The 26440-nt window shown below is 37.0% G+C and overlaps 1 protein-coding gene across 2 annotated transcripts in view; it reads left to right on the forward strand.

Annotated features, from left to right (window-relative positions):
• Nucleotides 1-26440, forward strand: part of LOC123761648 (rotatin) — a 34745-nt gene that overhangs the window by 571 nt on the left and 7734 nt on the right. Inside the window, exons 1-19 of one of the 2 annotated variants that reach the window (XM_045747714.2) lie at nt 524-914; nt 3645-3832; nt 4272-4430; nt 4955-5073; nt 7372-7480; nt 8419-8577; nt 9413-9559; nt 11562-11753; nt 13591-13863; nt 13977-14138; nt 14239-14642; nt 16041-16194; nt 17229-17438; nt 17947-18150; nt 18395-18571; nt 21078-21213; nt 21313-21983; nt 22539-22653; nt 25345-25572. In XM_045747714.2, the coding sequence (XP_045603670.2) occupies nt 881-914; nt 3645-3832; nt 4272-4430; nt 4955-5073; nt 7372-7480; nt 8419-8577; nt 9413-9559; nt 11562-11753; nt 13591-13863; nt 13977-14138; nt 14239-14642; nt 16041-16194; nt 17229-17438; nt 17947-18150; nt 18395-18571; nt 21078-21213; nt 21313-21983; nt 22539-22653; nt 25345-25572 (3841 nt within the window). In that variant the 5' untranslated portion in view covers nt 524-880. Of the gene's footprint in view, nt 1-523; nt 915-3644; nt 3833-4271; nt 4431-4954; nt 5074-7371; nt 7481-8418; nt 8578-9412; nt 9560-11561; nt 11754-13590; nt 13864-13976; nt 14139-14238; nt 14643-16040; nt 16195-17228; nt 17439-17946; nt 18151-18394; nt 18572-21077; nt 21214-21312; nt 21984-22538; nt 22654-25344; nt 25573-26440 lie in introns of those variants that run through there. The other variant, XM_069330679.1, reaches the window with a different exon arrangement.

Here is a 26440-nt window from a genome sequence, read left to right on the forward strand (position 1 = left end):
GAGGGGCGAGTTTAGTGGGCAGCGCCACCCATCCTGTGAGTGGACTTACTGCTATAGCATCATCATCAGCATGTACAATATTCCCCAATAGGAAGAAAACCCGCTGGGTTGTTCATCCTATCACGTGTACCCAGACACAGCTGAGACTTGCTTAACTGTCTTAAGTGAACAGCTTATCAAACAAGAACTGCTGTGTTGCGGTCACTGTACATCTTTTGCATTGCTCTGTTACTAATTACTTTCTTAATCTGTGATAGACTCTGTGGAATGTAAATGTCTAAATTTCTTCTCTTCTTTTCTTCTTTGCAACTTTTGCAACCTCATCTGCAATGACAGGTTATATTAAAGATCTTAATCGGACCGCAGTGGATGTGTTTAGCACTATTTTTGCATTAATTTGGACACCTTTTAAATATTATTGATATGACAGAAGGGAACATAGCACTGACAGTAGTGTCAATCAATGAACGTGACGTCATAAAGTGGCCGTGAAGAACGATTCGGCAAATCTGGATCTGAGCTCGTCTTCATGAACGAAACTCGAATTATTGGTTTGTTTTTGAATGGTGGAGGTGAACCTGTAAGGCAGGACCATGTCACTTGATCAACCATATCCACTGCTACAGTGAATTATTTTTGGCTCATTGTGGGCCATGTTTTTTCCCCTTAGGCAAACCGAGGCTCTGATATACTGCCACATTGTTTCGAGTTCTGTTGGCCTGCCGAGACAAGTATATAGGACTCTCGGGGCTTATCTGGGTTCTCAAGGAAAAGTTTTACACATGAATTCTATAGTCTTCGAATGACTGAATGACATGGTTTATAAAGCCATAATTGCCCGTCGTCGACTAAAGAACTGTGTGTGCTGTTTCTGGAGAAGATGTCAGAAGTAGCAGAGTATGTGAGGAAATTAGGTGAGTGAAGCAGCAAAATGAGTGGGTGGGGATGGGGGGAGGTTTAGGGAGGTCCTGTACCTTACTGGATGTGCCAATTTAGAACTTTAAAGTCTATGATTCTAAGTTACTGGATACAGTCATTTCTTGTGCTATATAGTCGTAATGGCTTGGCGCTTTCCCATAGTAATTTCCTCTTTCCCTTCTCGATAAAGTAAGTATCGAGCATTAAACTTAATTTTATGATGTAATAAACATTGAAGGTGTACTGATATTGAAGGTGACGTATTAACGTACTAAATATCGATACTGTACTGCGATATCAGTACTTAATACTTTTTTCATGTTGGAATTGTACCCATCTGTGCAAGAATAACAATAAAATCAAATGGGTTAAAATTTTATCAATACTGTACTGCAAAAATACAGATACCCATACATTGGCATGGATTATGGTAAAATCGAAAATAAGACATTTCAACACCTCATTTTCTGATTGTCAAAACCATATATATATAGTTAGGTTAAGATGTACTATATTATCTTAGGCTGTGTTGGGCCTGTGTACGTTAATTTGGGTTAGATTGAGTTTGCAGACCATCTTGTGTTCGATGTGATTGCAGTTAATTTCGGAACATTTTAAATTGTAAAAGAGTAAGCTTTGGAAAAGAACATTACAGAGTTAATGTTCAGTGTATATATATATGTAATTGTAATTAATTAATATATATGTAGTTGGTACATCTTTTTTTTTTTTTTACGTGTCATTTATTATTCGAAAAATAAAGGGATATTTGCTGTGACTTGGGTATAAAAAAAAAAACACTACTAGATCTAAATTCTAGGCAGGGATACCTTCCTCTACTCTATATTGTGTAATCGACCTGCATAAAATAAAATCCATATGATAAAAACTACAGTACTGTTGCATGTATTTGAAGATACAGGTGGCTGTTAATTTGAGTAGGTAATATGGATCTGTCATATACTGTAGTTACATCAACCCACTAATTTTTCAACACTTATCCACCATTTCTGCAATGATGTTTACCTCAATATGCCTGAAGTCCATCATCTCCATATGGGAAAACACCAGCATAACTTGCATGCTGATCACCGTATTCTGTCACCACAACTCGTTTGGTAGCTCGTTCATTAGGGAACCACTGAGTATTAAATCTGATATTAATATACAAGGTAACTTGGTGAATTTGCATGCATTGGTGGCATTTTAAATGATTTTTGAGATACAGTATACTGTGCTAGGTTTTGGTGGTCAGATGGTGCCACTTGGGTTTCTGTGGCATTGGTAGTCGCCTACCTTATATATTAATGATACACTTTTCAGGTTGTCTATCAGTACTGTAGCATATGCAGTTTAAGTACTGTACAGCCACCTTAAAACAAGAAAGAGCAAATAATTAAATGTCTACGTTTGATGATAGAAAAAATTATTTTCCAAAGATATTCGTAATGAACAAGTATCGTAGGAATGTCAAACATTCAAAGTTTTATTTTCATCATTTCAATGGTAGCTGGACACTAGTGACTGACAGGATACAGATACCTGTGTAATCCAATACAAAACAGATTGTGGGCGACTTCCAATTAAATTTAATGATCGCTTGTTTACAAAGCCCATTATGGACAATGGTTTTGTACAAACTAAAAGTTTTTTTTGTTTTATATTGATTATTTGCATGTCTGTAATAGGTGTATAAAATTAAACTTAGACAAATATTAGAACAACTTTTTATAATCTTTAAATCAGTACTAAAGGAAAGACAGTATACATATTACAGTATTTACATATTATAAATAATCAACACTGGTTTAAGTTATTTCTGTAGGCTGATAAAGACTAATGGCACGTGAATAGAATGAAAGATACAAAAATGCCAGGAACTTGTCATATGTATTTGCAAAACTTGTTGAAACATGTATCTAAAGAAGCTTGTTAAAATTAATATTATACCTTTAATTTTTCCATGAATTAGTATGGTACAGTACATAGTTTTTTATGAATTTTGTTGTAATTGATTCTCATTGTTTTCAGGCAGAAGTATGGCACTTAATCTGTTACTTACAGGTATAGGTAATAAAGGGAGTCCAGAGACTGGTACAGGTACTACAATTCTGTTACTTGTATACAGAAACCAAAATAAAGTACTGTACTGTACTGTACTGTACAGTACTAGATTTGCAAATCAATGGAAAATGCCAAGGATATGTGCTAAACACAGCTTGCTACTTTTCAAAATCACTTTAAAAAAATGCATTTTTATATGCAGTTTGCAATGAAATCACAATGGAGCGATTGGAACTTTATTTTAATTTTTTTTACATGGTATTTAGTTTTTCTGTTATGTCTTTCAGCATTTAAAATCTAGTCCAAGGAATGAATGCACAAGCTAGCTCCGTCAAAAGGTTAACCTTATTTCCAGTTATACTACTGTACCAGATTGAACTTATATTATCTTAGGCTTTCTAGTGCAGTGTGTGTGTGTGTGTATTCATCTAGTTGTATTCACCTAGTTGTGCTTGCAGGGGTTGAGCGGTATGTGTGTGTGTGTAGGTAAAGCCAAAACTTTGCTTTTCAGACAGTAGCATAAACATTTGTTAAAAAAAATTGAGCACTGTATTTCTAGGTCTGAGTACTGAATTTTGTTTAATTATAAGAAACTTAAATATATGGCTGTAAATTTTGAATTACAGTGCTGTACTTTTAATACTTAATTTTTAATTTTTCAGTACACCCTATTGCGGAAGTCCGTAGTCGTGCTCTCGGTTCCCTTCTTCAAAAAGTTGAGCTAAAGTTGGTGACGTGTTGCAGACTAAGCCAGCACAAAGACCTACTAGCTAATCTGCTACAGCTACTGGACCTGGGGCCTCACACTCTAAGATCGCAAATTCTGAACTTGCTTTTATTTCTGTTTAAGGTAGGAATTCCTGAAGTATGAATTAGAATAATTACAAGATGTTGCGAGTGGATATATATAAATGATAATATAAATGACTACAGTATTTATATTATGAATTGCATATACTGTAATTGTATTTTTTAAATTAATTAATTTATCTACCTGGCACAAAAGATGAAATACATTGATTCTGTGAGGAGCTAAATTAAATGACATAATTTTGCAGTAGTGTAATGTTGGACCATAAAAACTAACAATTTGCTAATTTCAAAATGTGTGAACTCGAGATTTTTATGGAATTTTAGCACGAGGTATTCAAGATTCCGAGATGTGGTATAATCTGTTATTCTCTACAGTACAGCTTAGTAATGGATCAATGAGCACTGGTTTCCTAAGGAAGCATGTTAAGTATCTAAGAAATATCACGCCATTTGTTTTTGGGCGTATCTTTTTCCAGGATGACTCGGCAAAAAGGCAGTTTATCTATCTTGGTGGGGCTCACTATCTCCGTAGCTTGAAGGCAACAGCTCCTCTCGATCTTCTGCCAGACATTAACCATCTACTGCAGAAGCTTCAGCATAGTCCATGTCAAGCATCTGAAGAGAGAATTCTTAGAGTGAGCTTCCTTATTTAATTAGTATAGTTCTTTGCATTCAGTAATCCATTTTTCTTGTAGGGACACTTAACTAGGCACACATTATTCTTTTGGCTCTCAGTCTAAAAATTAAATCTATTACTTCACTACTGATTAAATATACAGTACATGTACATGAATATCATGGATACTGTATTTGACATTTTTGCTGTTTTTAATTGGCGTGTTAGAGTACAATTACCTGACAAGCATTTGCTTGACAGATCAGAATATGAAATTCTTATTTAAAATATGTGAGGAGCATTCAACAGGATTTAGTCCCAACAAGTTAGGAGAGTTCCCATTGGAAACAAAGCATTCAAGATGTAAATTGGAGACTTAGATACTTACTCAATGGGTTGGCTGTTCGTGCAATGTATTGTTTATTACACATAAATTTCAGTGTGACTTAGTGGCTGCAAATTAAGGATGTATAATTCTACACCTAAATCATGTTACATGGAAAAGAAGCACCCTGAACTTTAGATCTTTTTTTCCCCTGACAGTCACCAGAGTTTCATCAGCTACACGTGGAAGAGGAGCCACAGAGAGCAGCATCAATAAACAGTTCAGAATACAGCTTTGCATTTGCAAATAATCATGGCGCTAATATTTATGAAATGGGGTGAGTTGTGAACGTGGTGATTTTAGTATACATGAGATGGCAGTGAAAGGATGCATTATTAGGCATTTCCTGTAGGGACATTTTAAAGTTTCCTATTGTTTATATATACTTTGAACAGAAATCTGTTGGAAGAAAATATATACAATGTCTTAAATTGGAAAATGAAAATGTACACAGTATTAGTTTCAGCTAAACATTGAGATCTGGAGAAATGGTAGCTCCTGTTCTTGTCTTCCAAGACAAAACATTAGAATTGTTTATTGAAGTGTAACCTAGATTCAGTGGACTATATAGGACCAACCCCAATTCATTGCAGTGAGGGACTTGTTGTAACTGGAGATAGCTCCATGAGGCCCATGTTTTTTGACAAAAACTGGGAAATCTTAAAATGAAACAGAATTATAGAATATAGGTTTTAAATATGCTCAATGGCTTTCCCAAGGCCCCAATTCTTTCTTCTAATGTTATGCTCATCTATGAATATCACTAAAAAAGTGATTGGAGCCATATTAACAGTAACCATTCATATCCTATTATTTCCCATGCTCTATGGGCTGATTTCACTAAGGCAATCTTTAATGTTTAACCTATGATATGATAGGCAAGTTTTCCACTAACTCTCCCAACATCCTAAGCAAATCCACACATCCTCTGCTTCAGTTCGTGGAATCGGGCAAATAAATCTGGCCTGGAAAGTGTGTGTTCCAACCTGAGATTTGCCAAATCGAGGTTCTACTGTACTGATAATAAATTAAGCATGTGAATGATCACTAAATAGATGGTGAATGATCACTAAATTGCACATTTCTTCATATGATATTTAAGTTTGGTTTGTTTAATTGTACAATATGTATCATTGCTGAAAGTTCAGAAATAATTACTATATTTCAACATACAGTATTTGTATCAATTAATCTCATGTGGAGCAACTTATAAAGGCATTAATTATGAAATAAGTATACTGCCCATATTTTTCACTTTAGATAAGTTCATCAATGCTATAGCTACCTAGGTAAATGAAATTGGGGTTCAGGTCCTCAGCACATTTATATGTGCCTCCATACCGTTTCCACTGCCACTCACAGGATAGGATGCATTATTAGATTGCATAATTGCTGTATCCGTATTATTTTGTAATTGTAGGTAAACGTGAGTAGCTCAACATTTTTGGTCATATTTTGCTGTGATAATATTTCCAACAGAATTACATGTTATCACATTTTATTTTCATTATCAATAATACTGTAGAGAAATATTTTATTTGTATTTACATAATTATACAGGAATTTGGGTAGTTTTGGGTATATGCACATCTTTCCTTTTTTGGTCATTTGGTTATAAAACAAGTATATTTCCAGCTTGAAATATGTTATCACATTTAATTTTCCTTGCTAGGAAATTTTTTATATATTATAAGCATAATTATAAGATTTATGTAACTTTTGATAAATGTAAGTTTGTTTTGTGACCAATAAAAATTCCAGAATGCCCAATAAATAATTCAAAAGTCAAAAACAACTGTCCAGAATGGCCAACAAAAATATCTAAAAGGCCAAGAAAAATATTAACAAACACCAAACAAAAAACTAAACTGCCCATTTAAAAAAAATAATAATCTGCAAATGTTGTTTTGCAGATTAAAAAACATCCACAATTCTAAAAAAAAAAATGCATACTTTATTTTTTTTTCTGGGGGGAGCTATCTTCGCTCCCTTCGGCTCCCCGGAGCTATCCAGGCTGATATGGATATATATTACACTTTGGCATCAGTCAATGTGAACGGAGTTCTAGGCCTACTGGGGGACTGCGAGCCAGAACCTGGCCCCCTTAGAAGAGGCACGAGGAGCAACGGTAAATAGAAACCCCCCATGTGTTTGGAAGCATTCTATGTCTGCCAGCGACTGGGTCAGGCACCCAGAAAGGTAAGCGCCCCAAAACAAACCCTTATTCTGGTTAAGAAATTGCTACTGAAAGCCTAGTGGACAGAATTCCCCAAACAAAAACAAGCAAACGAGCATGATGTTACCACATCACCAAACCACATGGGGGTTTCTATAGGCCACTGCTGCTCATGCCTCTACTGAGAGGGCCAGGTTCTGGCTCGTGGTCCCCGATAGGCCTAGAACTCCATTCACATTGATGCCGAACTCTAATATATCCACATCAGCCTGGATAGCTCTGGGGAGCCTCCGTGTTTCACCCAGAAAATGGTGTTTCATTACATTCAATGCTGGTTTTTAGTCTTTCTTTGATTTTACAGTGGTGAAATATTCAATGTCCTGTTTGCTTTTTGTACAGTTATAATGTGGACGGAAGTCGTTTGGATAGTTTGTGTGATGTAACTCTCCAAGAACATTCTGTGACGGACCAAGAATCACCTGTGACATTTACAACCTTTCCATGGCAGGTGTGTATGATTACTGCATTTCTATCATTTACTTCACCTTGTGTTACAAGATATCCCAGGTTAGTAGTGTTTCAAAAACTTACCTTGAATATATTAATGGTTTGTAATTATTATTTTTTTAATCACCTGGCTACTAATGTCTTAAAAATTAGTAGTAATGTACTAGAAAAATTAGTAGTAATGTCTTAAAAATTAAAAAGTAATGTCTGGCTACTAAAAGTAGGTTTTTGGCTACTAATGTCTTAAAACACAGAATTGAAAAAGGCTCTTCTCATGCCACAGGCCTTTGTGTGCCCCACCATGGCTACTGCAGACATTTGATAACGTGGCAAAACAAATTTTCATGCTCCATGTTTTAATAGTTTAGTAATCTTTTTCTAATTTTGTTGCATATATATAAAAGAAAATGCTGAAATCTTAGTGCTTTCATATCATCATTAATCTAATATTATCAAGATGCTTGAGGGACTTTATGCAATTACCTTTGAGCTGTTGTTCTTATAATTTTTAAAGTAGACTTTATTTTTGTTTGAATAAGTTTTGTAAGAATTTTTGGTAGGTACATTAATGCCCACATAGTGGATATTAATATACCTATCATATGGAATCATCTTATAGCTTTTTTGTCATAATATTGTGCTGGTTAACATCTTGTATGGACTAAGGTAATGATTACCTGATGACAATTTGATGAAATTTGCTTGCCATACAGCCATTCATTCCTGAATTGGTATACACCGAATGATATTCCACACACTGTATTGTGACGTTTTCTTCTCAGTTTTCTTTTTCAATGACGTACAGTACAGTGTGAGTGTATATGGTCATTTATATTGTTAAATCAGATTCTCATCCATATTATGCTTAGAAATGAATGAGTAAATACGAGCATAATTATTTACAAGTTACGCTTTCATATTGGAAATACTTGTTTTCAGGCCTTAACAGGTGTAGATCGGCGAGTGCTGGACTCGACAACGCAGTCACTACTAAGTCACAATGAGGCCGTGGTGGTGGCATCTTTGCATTTTCTCGATGCCGTTGTGCTTAAAGACTTCCCTCCAGAAGTTCTTCTACAAAGACCAGCAGTTGTACAGGTTTGCATTCATTTGAGCTATGTAGAATATGTGATGAGCATTCAACTTTAACATTCAATCAGCAAGAAAATATAACTTAATTATATGTTTTGAGAGCTGGCACATCTTGAATGTGTGCATGTGTTTGTTACATCAATTTATTTTGTTGTGCATACCTTTATATATATACTCAAAATAGTGTATCTTTATTTATTTATGAGTATAATAGTTTAAAAAACAACTGAATTATTACTCATTAGCTCCTGAGGGTTTATCTTGAGTCACTCTGCTTTTCTAGACAAAATCACCCAGCTTTTTTAAACGACTTGTAGCCCCCCTTAGTCTCATCTAGATAAATCGCTATTTATTTATGTTGAATTTTTAAAACATATCAAGTACGATATCGGTGGTTAATACTGTATGTATTGGTTCAGATACAGTAAGTTTAATCATAGTCCAGTGGGTGTTCATTAACACTGACAAACTAACTAAAACATATATTCTAGTATGGACAGTTTATATATCCCTGTATGCATTTGTGTGTGTGTGTGTGTATATAATTACCTAAGTGTAGTTACAGGATGAGGGCTATGCTCGTGTGTGTGTGTCCAATGATATGGCATAAAAATAAGACAATTACTGCATTGTAACTTATTAATTATACAGTATAATTATGGATGAAACTAAGAAAAATTTATCAATGATGCACTTTCTAGAGGTTGATGAGTGTGATGTTAAAAAAAATAAATAGGTGCTTGACTTGAGTGCAAAGGGTCCATAATGTACTAATACAGTATTTGCAAATGAATTTTTATTTTGCCAGATGTGTAAATTTGTTTAATCACAACTCTACCAGACTGTTTATGGGTGTATACAAGAGGAAGGGGAGCATGCTTGGCGTGTGCAAGGTCCTGCGTGCAACTGCTTGTTGAGCCTGACTCGCCTGCTGAGCACTCGAGTTGCACATTTCAAAGACAAACATCTAACACCAGGAAAGGAACAAGTAAGTCGTTTAAGTAATTGGCTTGGCGGTTGTCTTGTCTCGATGGTGATTTAGTTTAACTGGCAGAGTTCTAGGCTGGGTACTAAGCGCTTGCTGTTTTGGTGTAGTTTTGTCGCACTTTACTCCGTCATTGTTAAGTTCTGTAACTATTCAATAGTGTACTATATATTCCAGATCATCAAGAATAAAAGAAATCTTGTAGTTTTTAATGTGTTTTGAGTGTCTTTAGTAAATATTTGTTGGGTTCATGATTCTGTCCTGAACTGCCATTTAGAAGTGCAAGTAATTTTACATTTATAATTTTAAAAACATGTTGTTCACATTTCTCTAAGAGACTTAGTGCTATTTGTATTATTAGCATTAAATTTAACCATTACATTAAGACACAAGACAGGTGTGGGTAAATAATAAGATATAATAAGAACAAAAATCAAAAATAAATTTTATATAGATTTTCATTAACCCTTACACTGTCCCATGTCTTCCAATTGCCTGGAGAGGATTTAAGATGGCACATTTTATTCAGAAGCCTCCCCCATTCTTGGGGGATGTCATTTAACAAAGAGACATCTGTTGATTGCTTGCCATGTTTTAAAAAACCTGAGAACCTCATTAAAAAGACACAGGTCTGGCACACCATCATCCAGTGACTGAACGAGCAGGGTAACCATACTAGGAACCATTGATTATGTGCAAAATTGCAAGGACTTTGATGGACCTGGAAGGTTTCTGATGAAGAGGAATATATGATGTACCAGTTGTTAACTTGAATATTATCTCTTGAGAATATGAAATGTGCTCCTCTGACATGTGATCTAGTTGAGGACCAGGCTGCTGGGACGTTGAGCCTCGAAATCATCGCAAGGTACCCGCAAGGTAATTAAACAACAAGGTGTCTGAAGGATTAGCGTGTGGGTGGTGACTGATATCATGCTGCACTGACGTCAAGTATACTTCCTGTTGCCAATTGGAACACTTTTGTTGCAACAACTCGAGCACCTTCTATTTAAAGCGATCTTATTGCAAATTTGATCATGTGAGTTATGAGCATATGCTAATGTTCAAAGTGTAAGAGAGGTGTGTCAGCTCAGCAGATTAACCATACCTTTTCAATCACAATGAGAAACTGAGGTGAGCAACATCATAATGGTGGATGGTGCTTCACAGCACAGCTACATGCAACCCCTCTGTCCTCGACAAGATACAGGACCTTTGTGAGGGTGGGAGCAGGCAGTGAGGAGACACAAAAGTGCAGGAATTACTTTACACACAAACATTTTCTCATACTCAACATACTTGTAGATACTCTGCAAATGAAACAATAAAAATATAAATTTTAAATAAAACAAAGCCATTAGATTAGTCAAAATAAAAGCTAGCATTACATACCAGACATTATAACTCCTGGTTTTAGCGACTACGAATCTCCAGCACCACGCAGAATCTTTAGCACTTCACTCACCACTGTATGTACGATGACCTCCTTGCATGTGTTTATTGACACCGTACAGTGCTGTGTTTCAATACACAATTTGTTTAGAACGATCTTAATAGTGCACTACAAAATTGGTTGAGTATAGGTGAGGGTGCAGCTTTGGGTGGGTGGTGAAACAACATGGAGGGAGAAAGGGGAGGGGGAGGGGGGGAACACAAGTCTGCCTTGCAGTGGTGGTTGGGTTAGTTATAGCTGTGTGTGTCGATGTGAAGGGGCTGGTTGCCCACTGTGGATATTGCTCAACTGGGCGTTCATTATTGTTGTGGTAGTAAATATTGCCTCGTGTCATTGTGGTACAGTAGTCAATAATGCCTGTTGTGTATATCATTATTTTGATTGTGATGAAATCTTGCCATTAATTTGATAAAACAAATGTTTTTTCCCAGGTAACTTGTGTAAAAAATCTTTATTTATAATTGATGTTTGCAATATTTTGGAAAACTCTTGAACGATGTTCAACTGCATCAAATAAAGTAGTTACTGCTAATGTGAAGAACAATCCAACAGATTACATCACCCGCATCATCAGGAGAGGCTTCTTCAAATTCAGATATTAGTAGAGGTAGCTGCTGTTCTTTTTATGGTGGCTATATTCGGAACACGGGTATTGATAGCCACATTCCGAATACCAAGGAAAAGGATAACCGGCAACTGGGAGATGGACAAGATAGAAGCAGCTCCCTCAATAATGTGACTAAGGTGTGTTTTTACACATGGTTTCATCTCTCAGAAATTTTGATTAGCTTTGATTTCTTATGTACATAAAGCCTGTGTTTATATTTGTGAAGATGTGTGGGATTTTTCGTCACATTTCTATTTATTCCTTAACCCTTAAATTGCGTAAAACATTATATGATATCTTTAGTAACTATCGATAAATTGTTCACGACATCATATGATGTTTTGGAGTACCGTGCAAGATTTAAAAGTCCCGTGGCTACACAGGGTTCACATCAGGTTCCTCAGGGCTCTAGTAACCCTCCCCCATCTTGAAAAAGAATCCTGAAACCCTCACTTTCCTTCTAGGGCCTTAGTAAGAAAATGATGACCATCACCATGACACTGGATGTCAACGTCACCATCCAGTGTCTGAATGTTTAGGGCAACCGTAGAGGGACACTAAACTTTTAGCAACAGCAAATGAGTGATTACCATGTATATATTTGAGGCAAAATGTGTGCTATATGCAATTTTAAGATTATTCACAATAATATATATATACATATATTATAAGCCTAAAGTATGTGTGTGTGTATATATCTATACTTGTATATCCATACATACTTATATCTTCAAAGTTATACATAATAGACAGTACCTTTGACATACAAGTACAACCTGTTAGCATGAAAAACTAAATATATAAAGTGAGAAACAATGAAAATAAATTAACAAAGTTATTCCCATGTGGCACCTTAACTCTTTTCACTTAAATATATACAACTTCTCCAGGCCACTACAGCTAAACTATAAGAGCTTGAGACTTTTTAATTGGATTTTTGTGCTTCTCGAAGGCTAATTAACAATGTTATAAGAAAAAATGATTTTTTCAGAACAATTTTTTTCTTGAGCACATAGGGGTATGTAAGCTATTAAGTTAGCAGTCTAAGGGTTAAAGGGATTAGTCATTAAGGAATGAATCCAAAAGGGTGTTTTTTTTTCTGTGGGGGAGCCCCATCGGCTTCTCGGAGCTATCCAGGCTGATATGCTAATGTCAGACTTTGGCACCAGTCATGTGTATGGAGTTCTGTGGGCCTACCGGGGACCACAAGCCAGAACCTGGTCCCCTCACAGAGGCACAACTAGCAATAGCCTATAGAAACCCCCGTGTGGTTGGAAGCATTCTATGTCTGCCATCGACAGGGTTAGACACCTAGAAAGGTAAGCGTCCCAAAACAAACCCTGATTTTGGTGAAAATTGCTACGAAAAGCCGAACAAGTTTTCCCCAAACAGAAACGAGCAAACGAGTATGACGTCACATGTCGCCGCGCTGCTATCTGCGCAGCAGACATTCTATGTCTGCGATCGATGGCAGACATAGAATGCTTCCAACCACACTGGGGTTTCTATAGGCGATTGCTCCTCGTGCCTCTATGAGGGGGCCAGGTTCTGGCTCGTGGTCCCCGGTAGGCCAACAGAACTCCATAAACATGACTGATGCCAAAGTCTGACATTAGCATATCAGCCTGGATAGCTCCGGGTAGCCGACGGGGCTCCCCCCAGAAAATGGTGTGTCATTACATTCAACGCTGTTTTTTTTTTTTTTTCTCTTAGTGCAGAATGTAAACGCGAGTTAATGATCAGCCTTTATTTACATACAGTATAATGTTTTGCTTGAAGAGTTTGTACCTGCTTGATGGGAGGTCTTCTACTCTCCAAGTAGATATGTACGATATGTCTAGCAAAATAACATAAGTAATTGAAGGCCTTTCCGTTGATGTTCTCTTCAGCATGCTTGTCAGGAGCCTGTGATCTTAAATCTAATAGATATATTGAAAATTCTGCACATATTAACCCCTTTCCCTTCCCAACCAGGATCTGTCGGGTACCACTGTACATGACGAAGATGATGGGGATGAATTTATTCTTCTTGGAATGCATCAGTTAACCGTAACTGGACACTGTAGCCACATTATGAGACGCGTGTGCTCCCTCTTGGTGTCATTAAGACCATCGATCCAAGATGCCAGTCTCCGTCTACTCACTTCCTGTTTAGCCCTCCTGCACCAATGTGTACAACCCCAGCATTTATGGGAACAAGAGGATTATGACGCAGCTACTGAGGAAGTCGTAGGAGAAATTAGAAGGGTTAGTTTGAGATTTATTAGAGCTAATTTGTCATAATTGGATATTAATACATTTTGTATAATAGCTAGTGTATTTGGCAACAGGATTTATTAATTCAATTTTCTTCTTTTCAGGTTATTCTATGCATTTCACATCTTATTATGGCTAGCTTTGAAGCCAAACATCTAGCAGGAACACACACTGAGGCCGTGAGACAAGTCTTGAATATCCATTGCTTGGCATTAGTACTGAGCAGAGTTTTTACAGATTTCATTCCTATTGAAGCTTCTAACCAGGTAAAAAAAATGATGAAATGCTATTTTTGGAATGTGTGTCTGTGCAATTTTGAATTCATTCGTGTAATCTTTTAAAGTATTACAAATATTTTCATTCCAGGTGATTGATGGTGATGTGTGTGAAGGACTGATACTCATTTTATGTGATGGAGGCTTTTATTTAGAACACAAGAATCAATATGATATTTTACTGCAGTATCTCATTCAAGCAAAGCCTATGGTTGCCACCCAAATAAAAAGTGTACTGTTTGCCGCCGAGTCTCTCCACGCTACCTCAGACTTTTTGCAGACGTCGTCATCACAGATAACAGAGTTTCTTGATCTTGCCGAGAAGGCTGTGCCTGTTTCAAGTATTCATCGGAGTAACGTGCTGGTGGAAAAATTTATCAGGGGTGCTGCTAAACAGATTGCACTGGGTAATATGGACAAAGAAAAAGTAGAGAAATCAAGACGCCTACTGCTACAAATTCTTGTGTTTCCAGATGTCACTGTTAGGTTAAGTGGGTAAGAAGACTGTGAACACAGCTTAATTTTGAAGGCTAAGATTTGTTGAAAATTTTCTTTTTGAAGTAAGCCCTATTAATGTAGTATGTAGTAATTAGCTGTTAGTTACATAACCCATTGAAAGTCAGTAAACACTTAAAAGTTAATACGCGAGAGTCGTTACAGCATAGATAAAAATTGAGAGGTTGTAATGTAGGAATCACTATAACGAACCACTAAGTTGGTATGGCGAGTCATAACACCAACGAGTGGGCTGCCACACCCAAGCCAGCAGATGTCACCTCCTTCCCTCCCTCAACACCTCACTTGCCAACATATTCCTCCTCCCACCATAATGTTTTTGCTTTTATTCACTATATACAGACGTTATATATAAGTATCTAAATGTTCTGTTCACCATAACTGTACAACTAAGCTGGTATGGTGAGTTGAGGCAGTAAGAGACGTAGCTACACACACAGCTGGCAGCTGCCTCCCTCACTGGTTCAAGGCCAGACACACTAACATTTCTCCTCCAAGAATACTGTTTGTGATGTTATTACACTAATACAGATATTATATATAAGTATCTACATGTTTTATTCACCATAACTGTACAACTAAGCTGGTATGATGTCTAAACAGCATAGTGGTCACTCTACACTGCATGACAGCGTCATGCATACGACACCACCTCCCTCACTAAAATGCCTCCTCCCAACATACTCCTTTTGCTGTTATTACACTAATACACACATTATATATAAGTATCTACATTTGTGTTCACCATAGCGAACCACTTAGCTAGTATGGTGAGTGCAGACAACAGGTGGCCACACAGATTCAGCAGATGACGCTACCTCCCTCCCTCCCTCAGCATTACTCCTCTCAGACAGCACTAATTATCACAACAATCCTGCTATTATCACAATCCTGGTCATTTTTATCAGTCAGGGGGTCTTGTGTAATACATCACTAAATAATAGCAGTTACATATTTATTTTGATATATTTAGGCGATGCTGTGGTCACAAGCTAACAGCAGTGCTGTTAGCTCATGCTGCATGTGCCAGCCTTGGTTGCTCACACAGTACTGTGGCTTTTACACCTGGGGATGTTGCCTACGATTTTTTTTTTAAATGGAGTCTGTTTACAAGAGCCCTGGGGAAGCTGATATGAACCCCGTGTAACCGCGGGCCATTTGAATCGTGCCCGGCATCTTATGTCGTGTATGTATACCATGCGCATGGTGGGACACATTACTCTGATCGTATATATATGCCATGCGCAGTTTAAGGGTTAATATATGGATAACTTAAATGTGTTTATTATATATATGTATAAAACAAAAATAAGTTTTCATTAATATGTTGTTGTGTTCCATTTTTTATTGCAATCTACTTAAATAAAAACTTTTCAGATATAAATCTGTTCAACGACTTGTGGAAGATAGTGTTGGAATATCACAGGCAGCAGACACCTCAATGAGTCGATCTCCAAGAATCCTCCTCCTCCTGTCAGCAACAGTCATCAGGCATCTTCTCTATCATGGATTTGTAGATGACAATGAAGAGGCAAGTTGTCTGGAAAAATGTGCACATGGTATTGGTGTTAGTGCAGTGTGATGGTATACATGTCATGAAGGTGCAGTCCACTTTTTTATGTAAATGCACTGAGAATGTACTTAAGGTTTGAATTAGTATACATGTTAGTTGGTCAGTAAGTTATTATGGAGACCTTAAAAGCCATCCTTAAGACAATGCCAATTCAAGCAACAGTTCAGAGGATTTTGTTTTTAATTGAGTGAAGGTGTAAATTCTATTTAGTCACCTCTCTAAGGCCGAGGCATAATATGTATAGGTAGATATGGATACTAGTTGGAGGGACAGGATTAAAACATGGGTGCTGATCCCTCAGCCTCCTTTTCACTGGCATTATATATATAGTACACATGTACTTTACTGGATGGCTTCTTTGGAAGGTAGCCTTCACTAGGGTTTGTTTTCCCTGTGTTGAATCCTCCCTATCCTGTGTCATACTTGTTCCTATAGTGACACAAACACAGTTTGATAATTTAGATGGATATTTGATATAGTTTAGTTACAGTGGTATGACGATGGCGCGACTAGTCGTAAGATGCCGATGATAATGCCTGGAAAGACAGTGGTTTGTGATATGTTCATAGTTTTGTTGCCGTTGGCTGTTACTTGTTGAGTGACTCGGTGATGCTTTGATTTTAGCAGCCTTATATTTCTGTTAATCAGACTGTTTGTAGGTCCAGGTTTTTGTAAATTGGTTGATGGGAAAGCTTGCCTGGTATCTGTTGGATGTCATTAGTATTTCGGGGAATCTCTGGGACTATACTGCAGATGTTATTAGTGGTTTGCAAGAATTGTGTAAATGTGGAATTCCTTAGGATAATTTAAGTAGCTGCTACATTATTTCTATTATAGATAACTACAAATGTTTTATATATCTTCTGTTTGTTTAAAATGCAAAATCTATAATCTTTGTTGACTCCATCTTTGATGTTTTCAGAATTTTGTGTTGGTTTATTTTATTTAGTTTCCATGGAAATAAAAATGTAATTATCTATATTTTTGTTTAGGTTATTAAAGCTGCCAAAGATATAATACATGGATTGTTGCTTGGCCATCCGCTGATGAGCACCCCTGTGTTGACTGCTGCGGTTCAGTGTTGGCGTGCATGTCTCTCAGACCTCCAGTGTCTTTCTGACTCGTACACTAGTCTTGGTCGAACAATCATCAACCTCCCCTCAATTGTGTATGAGGGTGATCGTACATTGCAAAATATTGAGGTAAGAGAAAGTGCACATCCATTTTTGGATAAGAAAGTGAATAATTCTCCCAAATCATCAGACGTCGTGCATAATGTGTCTACATGATGACTACTGTATAGTGAAACCTCAAAAATACAAACTTTTTTGTGGCAATGCCCCTTCTTAATTGACATTTCAAAATTTAAAATTCATAATTTCTATTTCTAAATATAAAGTATACATATTTTTCAAAATAAATGAGACTTTGTGCACAAAATTTCTTTTCCAGGAGCTTTTCCAAGATTTTCCAGGAGCACGTCAGTCATGCCTGTTTCCTCCAACATTGGAGTGATTGAGATAAACTTCCTTCCAGCACATGCCATTTCTTCACCTAACTGGGGACAACCCGATGGTTTTAAAGTGTTTAATGATTAGAAAAAACTTTGGGAAGAGATTTGTTCAAGGAAGACTACAAATGTACTTAAAAATTGTATATATACCCTTACATGAAAGAATGCATTTTGAAAATCTTAACATTTTCTTGCAGCACTTGAAATATTGGCTTCAGTGCCTGTATTCACGAGATAGAGACACGAGAATTCAAGCTCTGTCACGTGTGGTTCAGAGACTTGTAATAACTGGAGGCGACTTTCTTCCTGATCCACAAGACTTTAACCTTGCCATTCATCATGACCTCTTGATTTTGAAGAATCCCTCACAACTCTTTGTTGTGAACAATATGGCTGCAGAGGTCAGTTCATAATGAGTTATTTAATGGTATTAAATTTGGAATCCTTTCAAATAGATACTCGTTCGCTATATATTGCCCACAATATATACTGAATATATTGTGGACAAATATACAATTGTGTATATTGTATTTAGGAACACTTCATAATTTAGTGGCCAACTGTACCTTTGCCATGACCTTATTTATGAAAAATACGAAATCTACTTTGATTGAAATTGGTGAATATGACAATGTTTATCTTCAGGAGAGTCGATTGATGAAGGTGATGGAGCTGATCCTCGGTAGAGGGATTGAGCCAGGGGTTCGTAAGGCTGCATGGTCTCAGCTGGCCTTTCTGTTAGAGGATCCCAGGCTTCATGAACCCTTTCTTGAGCTGTGTTCTCTCCAGTTTCTGGTGATGAATTTTGTCAACATGATGAAGGTAAGTTTTTAAAATTGAAAAAGTTGTATTTTGTACTTTTTTAATTGTCAAATGTTAGGACAAAACTTGAGCATCTGTTTTTGATACACAGATCTCCATTCAGAGAATACTGTTTCCCAAGAGATAGTATGTTTAACAATATCTATACTTTAGTATACAGTGTAACCTTGCTACTCGAACAGCTCCCAATGCAAACAATTTGGCACGCGAATGCTGTGTTCATGTTCGGTCCTCAAACGTAAACACGGGTTCCAGATGAGTTGGTTTCCCAGTAGCTGTCGTTCGTGCACACCACCACTAGACTTCTCTACACTTTCTTGTGTTTTCTTGGATATTTTTTATATTAGTCATCATGGCAGCAAAGAAAATTAGTGATAAGAGCCAAGCCAAGCAAAAAGAAATTAGTGAGAACCACGATCGAGATGAAATAAGAACTCGGCCAAATATGAAAGTGGTGCCCACGTGTCTGCTCTTGCTACTGAGTTTGGTATGCCTAAATCTTGTTCTCTAATAAAAGAAATGTGTGCATAATGGGGGAAAGTGCAAAGTATTCTTGATAAAAAAACACTGACAAAGCTTTGATAAATGTAGGGGGACTTCCCTGCCAAAGAATAACATTTCTTTTTCTCTGCCTCACCACCTTCCACATATGCAATCAACTCTCCTAATTGTAGGTAAAGTGTATATAGTAATTGTATTTATTTAATATCTTAATATACTTATTTGCGTGGTCTACAATTGGATCCAATTTATATTATTCCTCATGGGAATTTTTTTTCGGTACTCAAGCTGCCTTCAGGAACCAATTAAGTTTGAGTACTGAGGTTGTACTGTACTTTCAGGAACACTTATGTAAAATTTAGCATTATACTTTAGTACTATATTGGTGTAATTCACTGATAATAGCATTATTTTCATATATTATTATTAGCTGGTAGTTTGTTAAATTTCTATATTTTAATGATCCCAGATATCTGACAGCATAGAATCTGTTTCTTTCTATATGTATACAGAAGGGATAACTGCAACAAGTAGGGACCCAGTTAGCCATGTTTAACGTTAAGCTGTAGCTGTGTTTTCGGCAGCTATCTCTGTTTGAATTTTTTTGTTTATTTTTTTGTACCTTTACAAGTAATAAAAAGTTATATGGAAAAGAAAATAATAGGTAACAACAATACTATTGTATCATGGTGTTACTTTAAGGATTTTATTTTAGCTGTGGATTTTGATGCCATCCCAACAGCCGAGAGTGTGAATATGTTACTATTTACACTACTGTACTTACTGAATAGGAATTGTTATTTGTTTGTAGTGAAACATATTATACAATTTGTTTCTTGAAGGATTTACTTTACTCCGAGAAACATCGTTTTTGTAGCAAGTAATTTTGTTTCCAATTAACTAATTTTAGTGGTTTGTTAGTTCAGAATATGGAGATGAACCTCCATGCTTTTCCAGTTACGTATTTCTTATATGCATCTTTTGTGTGTCATTTTTGTCATAGTTCCATTTACCAATGTATATTATGTTGCTTCCAAGACTATATTGTAGTGAGCCACAGAGTCTGAGGAAAGAGCTTTCTGCTTTAAACACCTGCTGCGCTAGATTATAAATTTTACCCGAGGGGCCGGAACAGGAAGCCAGGGCTTATTATACTTCAACCTCCCAATGGTGCAAGTCCGTGTGTTTTGTATGTTGATTTCTAAGCATTGTAAAATTGTTTTGAATGATGTATGATTTAATAAATGGTTTGTAATTGCTTTACTGACACCTTTGTGAAGTGGGGCTTTTTCAACAGTTCAGAAAACACTGTTTCCTTCTACAGTGCTATATTTCCTGAATACAATAGCAGCCTATTAATCTGGATGCTGATATGGCAGATTTTGCATAAACATCTGAAACAATTTTGTCCACTGGATTTTTCCTCCAAATTCAGATTAAAAAAAAATCAGAATTCAATGCAAGATGCAGCAATATTTGTATTGTTATCACATAAAATAATGTACCATCTTTTATAACTTTCTATTCTTCAATTGTATATATTGAATTTATAGGTAAACAGGCAGTTTAGTATATTGTGGCACAAGTTGACCCTCACAAGGCCAATAATTTCCACAATTATCTTCCCACATAGCTACCACATTTTAAAACCCCTGTCCACCTGAACCTTTGATTGCTCCCAACTGAAAGCGCGATCTTTGTATTGGATTGTGCAGTACAGTACTATAAACGTACATGTATGTAATATTTGCTATACGATAAAAAAACAAACAAATTTTTTTATGATAAATAGCTAAAATAAGATCAAATTTGGGGAAATCCAGAGTTCGGGCAAATTTGGATCGGGTCCAAAATTATATACACTAATGTGGAGTGTTGAGGTTTGCCTGTATTGAAGTTTAAAGTGCTAATGTTTTTAACTTAATTATATAGAGTTATAGTTTAAGTAAGTAATGAGTAAGATATTATAGATTAGCGAGAGGGCTTTAAGGTTTATCTCTTGCAGCGTGATGGGTCACAAAATGTGTCAGTGGAGTACTTACCTGGAGCAGTGGAATGTCTGAGGTTGCTGGCTACTAACTCTGCTCACATCAGGACAACATTGCTCCGAGACGAGGAGGTCTTGTTGTGTGTTGTTAGAGGTAGGTTCCATGGAGAGTTGCAAACTGTTTAATTATTTTATTATTTCAGCTACAGTATAAGCAAAAATGACTTAATATATACCAAACTTTTTGTTTCAGCTGCCCGCCTTTATTATGCAGATGAGCGTACCAGATGTCAAGCATCTTGTTTATTGGCTCTTCTCCTCTACAATGATGTCATTACATATTTGGAAACTAAAAAAGATAAAAATGCAGTGAATGCTGGTGAAAAAAATTTCATCTGTGTACCAGAACTCTTGTCCTCTAGGACTCATTTGCCGTTTGTATGCGATACTTACATTTGGCTTGAGGAGTATGGTTTATGTGAGGAGATGAGAACAGTGCATCACATTCTGCAGGAAAAAGATTGGCCAGTGCTTGAGTTTTTTAAAACTGTGTGGACAGCAGCCTGTGTTGGTGGAATTGAACACATTGATTTGGCCTTTGATCAGCCATCCAAATTCTCTGTTAATTTGCAGCTCAGTAAATATGATGCATCATTATTAAAGTCATCAGTTTTAAGAGTAGCCATGATGGAGTTGCTTAAAAACGTTGAGAATGCCACTTCCCATCACGATGTGAAGAGAAATATCAATACTCTGAGCTTTTATATTCAACAAGTGCAGTTTGCATCATGCAAAAATGAAGAATTTTTTGTTTCCAATCATTGGACACAAAGCCTCCAGCGCTTTCTCACTTCCCGGCCGAATTCCTCTGTTGACGAGCAGCTCCTTACACATATATTGAACTCTGTATCCATCAGTCTTTCAGTAAGTGTGCAAAGATTTTTTGATGACTTGTCCAATATAAATCTAGTTTTTAGTTTTAAAAATTATTTATTTTCTCATCAGCTTAATTACCAATTATTAAAACATGATTGTACTGTATTTAAATAATAATTAAAATGGCATTTCTTCATCAATAGCTAATTAGTCACTGTTGCATTTAAAGATATTACAGTATTTGTATAATTCAGAAAAGGGAAGTAGAGTATTCTACATTCATAAAGCTGTGCCTCATCTTTATTTAATTTTTTGTAAATATTTGTGAAGCTTCAAGTAGATTGAAAGATTGAATGTGTGTGTGTGTATGATTAAGTATTTGTCATTGATTGCCTGTTTGTGGTTAAAATGAGTAAAACTATGCTTGTGGTGCGTCATCGATTAACTGAGTTCAGGCCCCTCGGATGATTCCTGAGCCAGCACCTGTATTGTGATGCAGTTTGGACATCTACATAATATTTTTTTTTTTTTTTGGGGGGGGGGGAGGCAGTTGAGTATTTCCATAAATTTGAACAAGATTATTTTTTATAATTTTTTTTCCAGATATACCTACCACTTGTGAAGGGTAGTCAAGCTCTCTGTCCACAATTCCTTCCGCTGCTGCTGAATGAACTGAAGAATCAGGATAGTGCCTTACACCATACACTGCAGAATGCAGGTAAGCTTTTATCTTTGTAAGCGTTTAGCACAACTCTATTAACAAATTTTAAATTTTATAGCGTCTATATTTATTCCATATATATTCTTGGGATTCCTGCTTAATTGGATCATGGTCCACAAGGAAATCAGATGTATATAAAAGATTTAGTTCTGCATGTAAGGCAGTTGCAATGCATTCTGGTTCAGATAGGAGTACAATAGGAGTAGAAGATCTCTTGGAACATATACAAAAGTGTGGAATTGAGACATCCAGCAATAATTTGTACAGTATTTGCCAGAGACCACAACTTGGCAACAGTTATGCATGAAGCTTGCAGAGAAGATGGTTTTTATCAAAGTCCTCTACTGCGTACCACACCCAAGGGCAAAAACAGTTAAGAACCCAACTGTGGTATCAGCAGATACCCAATAGCAGAAATGTGGTATTTTTATTCAGTCTTAAGCTGTACCACTCTGCATGCTTCATATCCCCAAGGAGCTGTACCGTACTGCCCAACACTGGAATTAACAAATTGGTACAGAGACCAATAACAGGTTACTAAGACTGCTGTTGTCCTTTTGTCAACATACGAGGAAACAAATGCCCTCAAGTTTTTAAAATGTGACTTGGTGGGAAACCAAACCAGCCACAACCCCAAATAATGGTAATACAACTATAGGCACTCAGTACTAGTCACCTTCACCAGAGGCCAAGGCAGCAATGTACTATAAAATAATAGTTCACGCTCGAGAGCAAGTAAGTAATTATCAAAGAAGGCACCAAGGCAAGAAGGTTATGTAGCACCATCAAATGTGCGGGATAATCAGAGAGCGCTACATATCACTGAGGATGCCACTATGAGAACAGAAACACATAAGGTGAACGATATCAAAAGTATCTGATTCACCAAGAATTCTATCGAGGGACAAGTGACTGCAGGGGATGGTCGGAAAGCAACACACACGCTTGTCCTGGAAGTCAGGACATTCATCAAGGATATGCACAACTGTAAGAGGAACAGTGCTGTTAGGACAATAAGGAGCAGGACAGCGCTCCATTAGGTGTCTGAGTTAAGCGTGTATGGCCAATACGCAACCTTGCCAGAGCTGTTTCCCACCGCCGGTTACGGAGGTAGAAAGAAGGCCTTAGGGACACACTACTCTTAAGAGTACCCAGTTTGTTACCAGTAACAGAAGACCAACAACCCTGCCAATGGGCAAGGATGGAGAAATGAATAACTGGGTAAAAGTTGGAATAAGGAATATCTTTATGGGAGATGGGACAAGTGCGGATAGCTTCCCAAGCGGCAGTGTTCGCACGCTCATTTAAAGAGAAACCAATATGGCTGGGAGCCCAGCAAAACTCAAATGTCTTAAATCTACTAGAGAGAAGAAACAGCCAAATGTTGAATCTCGACTACCACTGGATGGACTGGATTAAAGGACTCCAGAGCCATGAGGGCACTGAGAGTCAACTACAACCACAAAGGAGGATTGACAGTGAGAAAGCAGTAGATGAAGAGCATAGAGAATAGCGTAAAGTTCTGCCATGAAGATGCTAATCTTCGGTGGCAGGCGACATATAGGTGTAGTCAGGAAAAACAGAGTAGCCTACACCGCCTGCAGACCCATCGGTGAAGATGGAAACGGAGTGGGAATGTGAAGAAAAGTGTTCAAGGAAAAGGCTTTTCAGAACTGTAGGAGGGGTAAACGTTTGAGTGATGTGGGTCAGGGATTTGCAATATTGAGGAAGGGGGACCCTCTACGGGGGTAAGGACGGAACAACACGAGGAGAAATATTAATAATCCTAACCGAAAGAGAAACCACTTCTGAATACAGTACCACAATTTGTAAAGAAATCGGCAAAAATACTTTGGTCAAATATAGACAGTTGAAAACACATGAAATCATTTCCTGGATATGATAAGCATGGGTGTATCGTGTTAACAGTGTGTTTCAATGAACGAACAAGCCATTTTATGTTAATCTGGTTGTGTGACTGCATAATTTGTCAGACATAGTGCATAGCGCATATCCCAAAGGATACCTGATCAACCAGGCTGTGACTCATACGTCAGGCTGCGAGCAGCCGCGTCTAACAGCCTGGTTGATCAGTCCAGCAACCAGAAGGCCTGGTCGACGACCGGGCCGCGGGGACACTAAGCCCCGGAAGCACCTCAAGGTAGCCTCAAGGTAGGTAATGTGATAAGGCTTGAAATGTTATAGTTCAGATGTTGCCCAGGAATGAGCAAACAGAGTTTGCTAAGGCACCCTTTGGTGTTGGCTAGGTAACTAAAGAGGCATTATACAGTATATACGTATTTAGAACATTTATTGTTTGGGCATTTATTGTAATATTCTACAGTGACCATTCCTTGACAATTTAAAATATCTTGGAAGGCAAGAAAGTGATATATCTCAAAAATATTAATTTTTCCATGTTTGTGTGTTTAGCTAATTTAAAATATGTATTATCATTTACTTTAGTAAATACACAGTCGGATGCACCTGGCGAGTCTGAACGCAATCATCTATTGCAGCAGAAAATATCTGTATATAGTATTTTTATATTGTGAGCTTAATGAGAATAATGAAGTTCGGGATATTTTAGACTGTAGTATGTATTTGAGTATGTCCTTGCAGTAGAATTGTATAATACTTGCTATTTTCATTTACTCTTGAATAGAGTAGTAACTGTTATTATTGTAGGTGGTGTCAAGTGGCTGGCCAGTGATCCAAGTCCTCGAGCCTTGATGTCTGTGCGCTTGTTCCGGTCTGTAACACGGCTTATTAACGATGCACTCAAGTTTGTTGGTTGCTGTGATACTTGTGGGGATGCCTTTGGCAGTGCTGCTTTGGATCAACTTGTTGCTAGCTTAACCACCAGGTTACTCCCACTACTCACCGCTAGTAATGACCTTCATTACTATAATCTAGGTGGGTACAGTATTTTAAACACGGTGAATTTGTAAATATGAGTCTTCACTCTACAAGAGTGATTTAATTTTATTCACAAAACATGTATGACTTTTTTTTGACAGGTAGTTTGTGCCTTCATGCACTCAAGTCATATTTAACAAAACATTTGTGCTTTATGTCATCTCTGCAGGATTGATCATTGAAAGTTAGGTAATATTACTAAACAGTTTCAGTGCAGTGGGGATCTTTTCTTAAGATGCTTAAGACAATGAAGCCTTAACAGGTGAATTGTGTATTGTCTATTGTCTTTGTGCTCGTACTTTTGGCGACTTGAAAAAGACACCTGCTGCATTGAAGATGAGAAAGCTGCACTGAGCTGGCTGTTGCCCAAAATAAAGTAGGACATTTCCTAAGAAGTATAAGTGAATGTCATGCTCAAATAGAACTTTTTACCTATATTTGAGGCCTTAATTTTATGTTTAAAGATGGTGACATAAGCAGCTCTCTAGGAGAAATTTTACCTGTTGATTTAAATGGTTGTTCATCTTTTATATGTGTACAGGTATTTCAGGAACAATCAACCACTCAAAGTAAAGGCCAGCTGTATTTTATTGGTTGCTAATTTTGGAAGCAATGTAAAATTTGTTGCTTATTTATGGGTTCAATGTTGTATGCTTCTCCACACACCACAAATGTATCATACATTTATTGGTAACGAGTAATGCTGTGTATATTACCTAATTCCTCCTGTCTCTCTTTTTGTAAGAATAATTTAATGAAGGTGAAGAAAAGACCCAATATATGTTTACAGCACCTTCATAAAAGGATGTAGGTTCATCTGAAAATGTGCTTTAATAATATACTTACACATACATTTGGTCTTTGT

Source organism: Procambarus clarkii, chromosome 24 (genome assembly GCF_040958095.1).
Source record: "Procambarus clarkii isolate CNS0578487 chromosome 24, FALCON_Pclarkii_2.0, whole genome shotgun sequence".
Taxonomy (NCBI): domain Eukaryota; kingdom Metazoa; phylum Arthropoda; class Malacostraca; order Decapoda; family Cambaridae; genus Procambarus; species Procambarus clarkii.